General features: G+C 41.7%; 1 protein-coding gene across 2 annotated transcripts in view; it reads right to left on the bottom strand.

The window, feature by feature from the left end:
* Nucleotides 1-9930, bottom strand: part of TULP3 (TUB like protein 3) — a 37176-nt gene that overhangs the window by 18905 nt on the left and 8341 nt on the right. For both annotated transcript variants that reach the window (XM_040233721.1, XM_040233720.1), the window contains exon 2: nt 3123-3174. In XM_040233721.1, coding sequence (XP_040089655.1) covers nt 3123-3174 — 52 coding nt within the window. The remainder of the gene's footprint in view (nt 1-3122; nt 3175-9930) is intronic.

The following is a 9930-nucleotide window of genomic DNA, read 5'->3' as shown; positions in this document are numbered from 1 at the left end:
CACACGCTAGTAAAGTAATGCTCAAAATTCTCCAAGCCAGGCTTCAGCAATACATGAACCGTGAACTTCCAGATGTTCAAGCTGGATTTACAAAAGGCAGAGGAACCAGAGATCAAATTGCCAACATCTGCTGGATCATCGAAAAACCAAGAGAGTTCCAGAAAAACATCTATTTCTGCTTTATTGACTATGCCAAAGCCTTTGACTGTGTGGGTCACATAAACTGTGGAAAATTCTGAAAGAGATGGGAATACCAGACCACCTGACCTGCCTCTTGAGAAATCTGTATGCAGGTCAGGAAGCAACAGTTAGAACTGGACATGGAACAACAGACTGGTTCCAAATCGGGAAAGGAGTACATCAAGGCTGTATATTGTCTCCCTGCTTATTTAACTTATACGCAGAGTACATGATGAGAAACGCTGGACTGGAAGAAACACGAGCTGGAATCAAGATTGCTGGGAGAAATATCAATAACCTCAGATATGTAGATGACACCACCCTTATGGCAGAAAGTAAAGAAGAACTAAAGAGCCTCTTGATGAAAGTGAAAGAGGAGAGTGAAAAAGTTGGCTTAAAGCTCAACATTCAGAAAACAAAGATCATGGCATCTGGTCCCATCACTTCATGGGAAATAGATGGGAAAATAGTGGCTGACTTTTTTTTTTGCTCTAAAATCACTGCAGATGGTGACTGCAGCCATGAAATTAAAAGATGCTTACTCCTTGGAAGGAAAGTTATGACCAACCTAGACAGCATATTAAAAAGCAGAGACATTACTTTGTCAAAAAAGGTCCATCTGGTCAAGGCTATTGTTTTTCCAGCAGTCAAGTATGGATGTGAGAGTTGGACTACAAAGAAAGCTGAGCACCAAAGAATTGATGGTTTTGAACTGTGGTGTTGGAGAAGACTCTTGAGAGTCCCTTGGACTGCAAGGAGGTCCAACCAGTCAATCCTAAAGGAGATCAGTCCTGAGTGTTCACTGTAAGGACTGATACTGAAGCTGAAACTCCAGTACGCTGGCCACCTGATGTGAAGAGCTGACTCATTTGAAAAGACCCTGATGCTGGGAAAGATTGAGGGCAGGAGGAGAAGGGGACGACAGAGGATGAGATGGTTGGATGTCATCACCGACTCAATGGACATGAGTCTGGGTAAACTCCAAGAGTTACTGATGGATAGGGAGGTCTGGCGTGCTGCTGTCCATGGGGTCGCAAAGAGTCGGACACAACTGAGTGACTGAACTGAACTGACTGGATCATAGAAAAAGCAAGAAAATTCCAAAAAAAACATCTACTTCTGCTTCACTGACTTCACTAAAGCCTTTGACTGTGGATCACAACAAACTGGAAAATTCTGAAACAGACAGGAATACCAGATCACTTTACGCCTCCTGAGAAACTTGCATGCATGTCAAGAAGCAACAGTTAGAACTGGACATGGACCAACGGACTGGTTCCAAATTGTGAAAAGGAGTACAATCATGCTGTATATTTAACTTCTATGCAGAGTACATCATGCGAAATGCTGGGCTGGATGAAGCACCAGCTGGAATCAAGATTGTCAGGAGAAATATCAATAACCTCAGATATGCAGATGATACCACCCTTATGGCAGAAAGCGAATAGGAACTAAAGAGTCTTTTGACAAAAGTGAAAGATAAGAGTGAAAAAGCCGGCTTAAAACTCAACGTTCAAAGAAACAAAAAACAAAAAAAATGAAGATCATGGCATCCGGTCCCATCACTTCATGGCAAACAGAAGGGGAAACAACAGAAACAGCAACAAACTTTATTTTGGGGGGCTCCAAAATCACTGCTAACAGTGACTGCAACCATGAAATTAAGACGCTTGCTTCTTGGAAGAACAGTTATGACAAACCTAGGCAGCATATTGAAAAGCAGAGACATTACTTTGCCAGCAAAGGTCCATATAGTCAAAGCTATGGTTTTTCTTGTAGTCATGCATGGGTGTGACAGTTGAACCATAAAGAAAGCTGAGTGCTGAAGAACTGATGCTTTTGAACTGTGGTGCTGGAGAAGACTCTTGAGAGTCCCTTGGACTGCAAGGAGATCCAACCAGTCCATCCTAAAGGAAATCAGTCCTGGAAATTCATTGGAAGGACTGATGCTGAAGCTGAAACTCCAATACTTTGGCCACCTGATGTGAAGAACTGACTCACTGGAAAAGACCTTGATGCTGGGAGAGAGGAAGGCAAGAGGAGAAAAGGATGACAGAGGATGAGATGGTTGGATGGCATCACTGACTCGATGGACATGAGTTTGTGTAAGCTCCGGGAGATGGTGAAGGACAGGGAAGGCTGGCATGCTGCAGTCCATGGGGTGGCAAAGAGTTGGACATGCCTGAGCGACTGAACAACAGAAAGTCCCATTATGAGGTCCAAAAGCAACATAAAGGAGCAAGACAGCACTTGGAGGTATTTTTAGTCACCTGTCACTCCAGACACTGATGGCTAATGGTCCTACATTGGCAGATTGGATGGACCTAAAGAATTTCCTGAATTAGAAAACACTCCTATGAAAGTAACACATGTTAAGTGTAAGATTCTAGGCTGACTAATCAGGACTCTCATAGTATGTGACAACACAGAATTTTTATCTCTTCCATCATGCCAATATTTAATGAAGGACTACAATGGGCCCAGCCCTAGGCTAGGACGTTCTGATGGAAAGGTCATCATTAACAGACTTCATGGAGAAAATGAACATAAGTCAAATCACTGCAAATAATAACGCATAACTGAAAAGTGGGACCAGTACTGTGAGAAAATACTCTGTAGGCAGCAGAGGCTTTTAAGTAGAACAGTACCATCTTCAGATTTGAATTTTAAGATAAAAAAAAAAAAATCTTGCAGTTACATGAAATTACAGTGCAGAGAGGTATTTGGGCAGCAGTTTCATATTACTACACAGAAATACAGCGTTAACATTTTTCTAATTCTTATGACAGATGCCAAGGAATCTTTAGTGACCATAAGTCCAAGGCCAGTTTTAATGCTGATATCCTCAAAGCGCTTTGGCCTTGCTGCAGCCACAGTCAGGCCCATCGGCTTCCTGGTCAGGATAAGCTGTCCACATCTTTCAGAAGAGGAGCTCTGCTCACCTGGTTATCCAGTTTCAGCTGCCTGAGCTTCACAGTCTCATCTTCAAAGGCACTGTTAAGAAAACATGAAAGCACTTAAAGAGAAAATCCTCTTAAAACCACATCAGTCTTGTCATTTCCGTGTAGCTAACGACTCCTTTGGGCTATTTGGAGCCAGTTAAGTCTCCCTCAGGGAAGCACCGGTCTCCACAGGCTGCCCACACTGACTGCAGGAGGACCAGCCACCCTTCGTGCCAGACAGTCCAGGGGACCTGAGAAGACTGGATACCCACAGGATGAGAAAAGGCAGAACACAGACCCCCGTGCATGCCAGGATTTTTTTTCTCTTTAAAATCATGTACTGAGTATTCATTATATTCCAGACACAGTGTTAAGTACTTTAAATGTATTCTTTTATTTATTCCTCAAAAACAGTCCTATGAATTAAGTACTGTTATTTTTCACACTTTGAAGATAAAGGAAACAGACCTGGAGAGCCACGCCTAGGGTTAAATAACAGAAACAGACACTAACCTTGGTGTCTTTCCAGAGTCTAAATTACATCTAAAATCAAATATATTCTAGTTCTGTTTTTGTTTTTAATTTTTATTGGAACACGATTTAAAATGTTGTGCTAGTTTCAGATATATAGCAAAGTGATCAGTTAATAGATATACTCTTTTTTTTTTTTAATTCTTTTCCCATATAGATCTACTTCAATTTTGGAGATAGTTCTAACAGATAGTTAGGTAGTATATAAGCATCTTACTAAAATCACTGACTTCAAGATCTAGCAAGTCATGTAACTTCCTTTTCAATAAAAGAATAAAACACTATTCAGTCATTACAAGAGACTACAAATGTGATGGACAAGATTTAATATTATTAGGAGACAAATTTGTTTCACTGAAGGAAGTCAACAAAATGGAATCAAATTACTGTCTCAATTAAAAAACCAAACCCTTCTGTCTTTAAACTCTTTCTGAAAGTCTTTTCTGTTTCTGACAATTTCCTAACTTAAGATTTTGTGACTCAGCATTCTTAGAAACAAAGTATAAAACAAGGCAGAAGTGGTTCTCAATTATTTCTATTGTTAAGTTTTTACTAGGAGCTTCTTGCCAAAAAAAAAAAAACCAAACTATAAATATGATGTCTTTATTTAAGAAGACATGTTCCACAGCTACAAAGGGAAGCAGGGCTTTTCCTGCACTTTGGGTAAATGCACAAAAGCATCTCTCTATGGTTGAATGGCTAACTAGGACATTCCCACATTGTGGAAGGGTTTGTAAATTTTAATAATGCACAGCAACCTGGAATTTGTGCACCATCTTCAAGACTCCTCCTGCCCACTAACTGTAAGCAGATTTAACAACCCCTGAGATACAGACACGGAGGTGTGCTGATTCTCTGACAGTCCACTCTATTTAAATTCCTATGTAACCTTTACATTTGGAGAAGGAAATGGCAGCCCACTCCAGTACTCTTGCCTGGAAAATCCCATGGATGGAGGAGCCTGGTAGGCCACGGTCCACGGGGTCACAAAGAGTCAGACATGACTGAGCGACTTCTCTCTTCTTAACCTTTCCATCTTATGTGAACAGCCAACTCATTGGAAAAGTCCCTGATGCTGGGAAAGATTTCGGGCAGAAGAGGAGGACATCAGAGGACAAGATGGCTGGATGGCATCATGGATGCAATGAACATGAACTTGGGCAAATTTCAGGAGATGGTGAGGGACAGAAAGGCCTGGTCCAAGAGGCTGCAAAGAATCGGGCACTACAGGGAGACTGAACAAGCACCACCACCTTTACATTTAAGAGTAACAACAACACTAAGCGTTAAATCATCTCATTTTTTCCCCTAGCTTAAAAGAGACACAAATAAGACAAAATATGAGACATGATACACTCTTCACCTTGATTTTGTGGGCCCCTATCCAGGTATGCTCCTGATTTCCGTCTTTAATCCTCATTCACATATTTTTAAATCAAGCTTTATATATACAGTGAGAGAATATTATTAGTATTCAGTGAAAATTAGTATACACTTGAAAAAGTGCTATATAAAACAATTAAGACAAAAAATAAACTCACTCTTACAGACTAGTATTTTCAACAACTACTGCTATGAAACTGCTTTTCCTCCACCTCACTGGTCCCTCTTCACTAAACCAGAATTGTGAGCATGGGGAAAAAAATCATTCTATCTCGGAACTTCCCTGGTTGTCCAGCGGTTAAGAATCTGCCTTGCAATGCAGGGGACAAAGGTTTGCTCCCCGATGGGGAACTAAGACCCCACACGCTTCAGAGCTACTGAGCCCAGGCACCACAACTACAGAGTCCTTGAACTGCAAAAGGTCCCGTGTGCCACAGCTAAGACCTGACGCAGGCAAATAAACAAACAGGTATTTTTTAAATGCTCTAAAAATCATTTTATTCCCTATAAAATACTAAAACCTTTCCAATGATGCCAAATTCTGAAACACAACTAAAATCCTCAAACATTTCTCTTAAGGGCCTCTAACAGTGATGAAAACAGGTGTGTCTTTAATGCCTTATCTCAACAGCACTAATTCCTTTCATCAAGCCTGAGCAAGATGGACAATTTAAATAAACAGTGGTATATTCAAAGCATTCTGACCTGAACTGAAGAGGCACTAAAAAGATGTTATATAACTGTGACATTTAGATCCCTTCTGTGCTTCAAAAGTTACACTTTCTCTGAGCTCTAGTTTTAAATTATAACAGCAGAAATAATCAAGATTTTTATACACTTATAATAACTCTGAACTAGGATTTCTGGTCAAACTGTATTATGATCTTACTAAACTTGCATTCGTTGCTTTAATATTCTCTTTTCTTCATTTCAAACCAAGTTGTTGAATAGCAAGCCTAAACAAGCCTGGTTAGCAAATCTACACAAAACAAAACAAAGTTCTACAGAACAGAGGGAGAATCATTAACTCAGAAGGAAAGTTAACACCAGAGAAATGTTAACTCAGGGGGAGCTATCTGTTCAAGGTCAGAAAGTGGATGAGTGGACGAGCTAGAGTTCAGCCTCAGCTCCACAGCACCTGCCTCAGCGTGCAGACTGCACCTTCCCCACAAATATTCAAATGGTCAGCAGAGAGTCTGGGATTTCATTATTATGGCATTTCAACAAGTCTGCCAAGAATCTTTTCAGTCAGAATGTCAGTTCATGGGTATTTTTAGGCAGCAGAATTTTCAAGCCAGTGACTGGATTTTGAAGATGCCCGTGGGAGCAGTTGATCACAGGTTATAAATACTATTGGAAAAGGGTCACCAGATTTCATTGTGTCTGAACTGATCACAGTGTCAAGTACTTGGGTTGACAGCTATTAATAAAGCATTTTTCTCTAAGTCAACTGACAAGTACATTCACCTTGTCCAAATCCCAAATGTCAATACTGGAGGCTGTATTTTCACAGGCAGTGAGACCCAAGAGTACATCTGGCTGGAACAAAACATTGCTTCTGGGAGAAGGCACAAAGATCAAATTAGAACGGCCAGAAAAGACTCCACAGAAACCTACCCTGCCTCATCCGGGAGAACTGTTAATATTCCGGGCTCAGCGGTCTGCTACTTGAGAGACTGCCACAATCTGGGACTAACTTAATTGAACAGAGGGAACGAAAACCCATTTCCTAAGAGGCCCATTTAGAAGAGACAATCAGAGAGAAGGGAGAACTGCCCAGGGAGAGAGGCAGTGAGAAGGGAAACTTGGCAGCTGATGAGATGATTCATTTGGCCCCAGAGAACACAGTGAGGAAAACTGCTCCGACGAAGAAGCCCTCTCTCTCATTCTGCACGCCCCACACAACAAAGGCTTTAAAAAGCATTCTTTTTAGTGAGCCCAATAGAAAGGTTATTTAAAACGGATGACTTGATGCAGAAGTTAAACTATCCATTTATTCCTCACAGATCTCTAAAACGACACAACTGAGAATCCAAGTTCACTTCACCTCCTGCTGGGTTGTCCTTTTTCTCAGGGGTTTCAGTTTCTCTCTGGTAATGTCATTTCCCTCCTCTCTCGTATAAAGATCAAAGTACATTCTTCTGGACATCCATGGTGGTCCAGTGGTTAAGAATCCGCCTGTCAATGCGGGGGACAAAGATTCAATCCCCGGTCTGGGAAGATTGCACGTGGGGCAACTACTGAGCCTGCACTCTGGAGCCCAGGCTCCACAATGAGAAGCCATGGCAATGGCAAAACGCACCGCAACTGGAGAGGAGCCCCAGCTCGCGGCAACTAGGGAAAGCCCCTAAGCAGCCAGGAAGACACAGCACAGCCAAAAACCAAAGTGGCAAAGAGAAAGTACGTTCTTTTGCCTTAGGACACCAAGTAAATATTTCCACTCCCGTTCCACTGGATGAAATTAGTACTCACTAGTACTTTGCTATGGAGAAGGCAATGGCACCCCACTCCAGTACTCTTGCCTGGAAAATCCCATGGACAGAGGAGCCTGGTAGGCTGCAGTCCATGGGGTCGCACAGAGTCGGACACGACTGAGCGACTTCACTTTCACTTTTCACTTTCATGCACTGGAGAAGGAAATGGCAACCCACTCCAGTGTTCTTGCCTGGAGAATCCCAGGGACAGGGGAGCCTGGTGGGCTGCCGTCTATGGGGTCACACAGAGTCGGACACGACTGAAGCGACTTAGCAGCAGCAGCAGCAGTACTTTGCTAAGATGTCTGATTTCTTCAACCTTGCTCTAAAAATAATCAGAATGTAATCAGTAGCAGCTGTTACCGGTTATGTGCATAAATGGCATCCAGAAATATCTGGAATGGATATCTTAATAGTAAGGGAGAAAAAGAAGAGAAGAGATTAGAAGTCAAAAGCCCAGTTTTACATCTAGACTTCACTTCTGACCACCTCATTTACCTGTCACACAACTTGGCTGTATCACACCTTTTCTGAGTCTTAATCTCCCCACCTATAACATGAAGACAGTGTCAGAAGCCCTGATTTCTGTAGAGCTGTGAAGCTCAGAAGACATCACATATGTGAAAGCTCTCTGTACTCTGCAAGGATACGCAAATGTAAGCCATCATCATGGATTCCTTTATCTCAACAGATCTTCCCTCACCGAAAGCACAGCTTACCAGCCTTCTTCAGGCAAAACATCTCCCTCTGCTTTGCCTCTGGCTTAAATGATGTATCAAATTGTCGTCAGAATTACACTGAATTTCAATAGGAAAACAAATCAATCCTCTATAACCTTGCTTCATTCTAAAACTGAAAATCAAAGGCAAACCATGAATTTATTCTAGCAAATCCAAGAACCAATGATTTATTTTTCAAGAAGCTTGTTTGAAAAATAATTTTTTTCTAGCAAATCTAAGAACCAATGATTTACTTTTCAAGAAGCTTGTTTGAAAAATAATTTTCTTCCTACAAGCAAATCTAAGAACCAATGATTTATTTTTCAAGAAGCTTGTTTGAAAAATAATTTTCTTCCTACAAGCCTTATTTCTATACGTTAATTATCACACAGAAAAAAAGCCTGAAGCAACCATAGCTCATACTATAAAATATATCTTGCCCATGATCAAAGTAGGTATCAGTGTTTAGACTATAGTCAGTTCAGTCACTCACTCGTGTCCGACTCTTTGCAACCCCATGAATCGCAGCACGCCAGGCCTCCCTGTCCATCACCAACTCCTGGTGTTCACCCAACTCATGTGCATGGAGTCGGTGCTCTGTCGTCCCCTTCTCCTCCTGCCCCCAATCCCTCCCAGCATCAGGGTCTTTTCCAATGAGTCATCTCTTCGCATGAGGTGGCCAAAGTATTGGAGTTTCAGCCTCAGCATCAGTCCTTCCAATGAACACCCAGGACTGGTCTCCTTTAGGATGGACTAGTTAGATCTTGCAGTCCAAGGGACTCTCAAGAGTCTTCTCCAACACCACCGTTCAAAAGCATCAATTCTTCAGTGCTCAGCTTTCTTCACAGTCCAACTCTCACATCCATACATGACTACTGGAAAAACCATAGCCTTGACTAGACGGACCTTTGTTGGCAAAGTAATGTCTCTGCTTTTGAATATGGTATCTAGGTTGGGTCATAACTTTCCTTCCAAGGAGCAAGCATCTTTTAATTTCATGGCTGCAGTCACCATCTGCAGTGATTTTAGAGCAAAAAAAAAAAAGTCAGCCACTATTTTCCCATCTATTTCCCATGAAGTGATGGGACCAGATGCCATGATCTTCGTTTTCTGAATGTTGAGCTTTAAACCAACGTTTTCACTCTCCTCTTTCACTTTCATCAAGAGGCTTTTTAGTTCCTCTTCACTTTCTGCCATAAGGGTAGTGTCATCTGCATATCTGAGGTTATTGATATTTCTCCCAGCAATCTTGATTTCAGCTTGTGCTTCTTCCAGCCCAGCATTTCTCATGATGTACTCTGCATAGAAGTTAAATAAACAAGGTGACAATATACAGCCTTGACATACTCCTTTTCCTATTTGGAACCAGTCTGTTCTTCCATGTCCAGTTCTAACTGTTGCTTCCTGAACTGCGTATAAGTTTCTCAAGAGGCAGGTCAGGTGGTCTGGTATTCCCATCTCTTTCAGAATTTTCCAGTTTATTGTGATCCACACAGTCAAAGGCTTTGGCATAGTCAAGAAAGCAGAAATAGATGTTTTTCTGGAACTCTCTTGGTTTTTCAATGATCCAGTAGATGTTGGCAATTTGATCTCTGGTTCTTCTGCCTTTTGTAAATCCAGCTTGAACATCTGGAAGTTCACGGTTCATGTATTACTGAAGCCTGGCTTGGAGAATTTTGAGCATTACTTTACTAGCGTGTG

This window comes from Oryx dammah, unplaced genomic scaffold (genome assembly GCF_014754425.2).
Source record: "Oryx dammah isolate SB20612 unplaced genomic scaffold, SCBI_Odam_1.1 HiC_scaffold_29, whole genome shotgun sequence".
Lineage (NCBI taxonomy): Eukaryota > Metazoa > Chordata > Mammalia > Artiodactyla > Bovidae > Oryx > Oryx dammah.
Note: the sequence above shows the minus strand (reverse complement) of the source record. Positions and strands in the feature narration are given on the sequence as shown.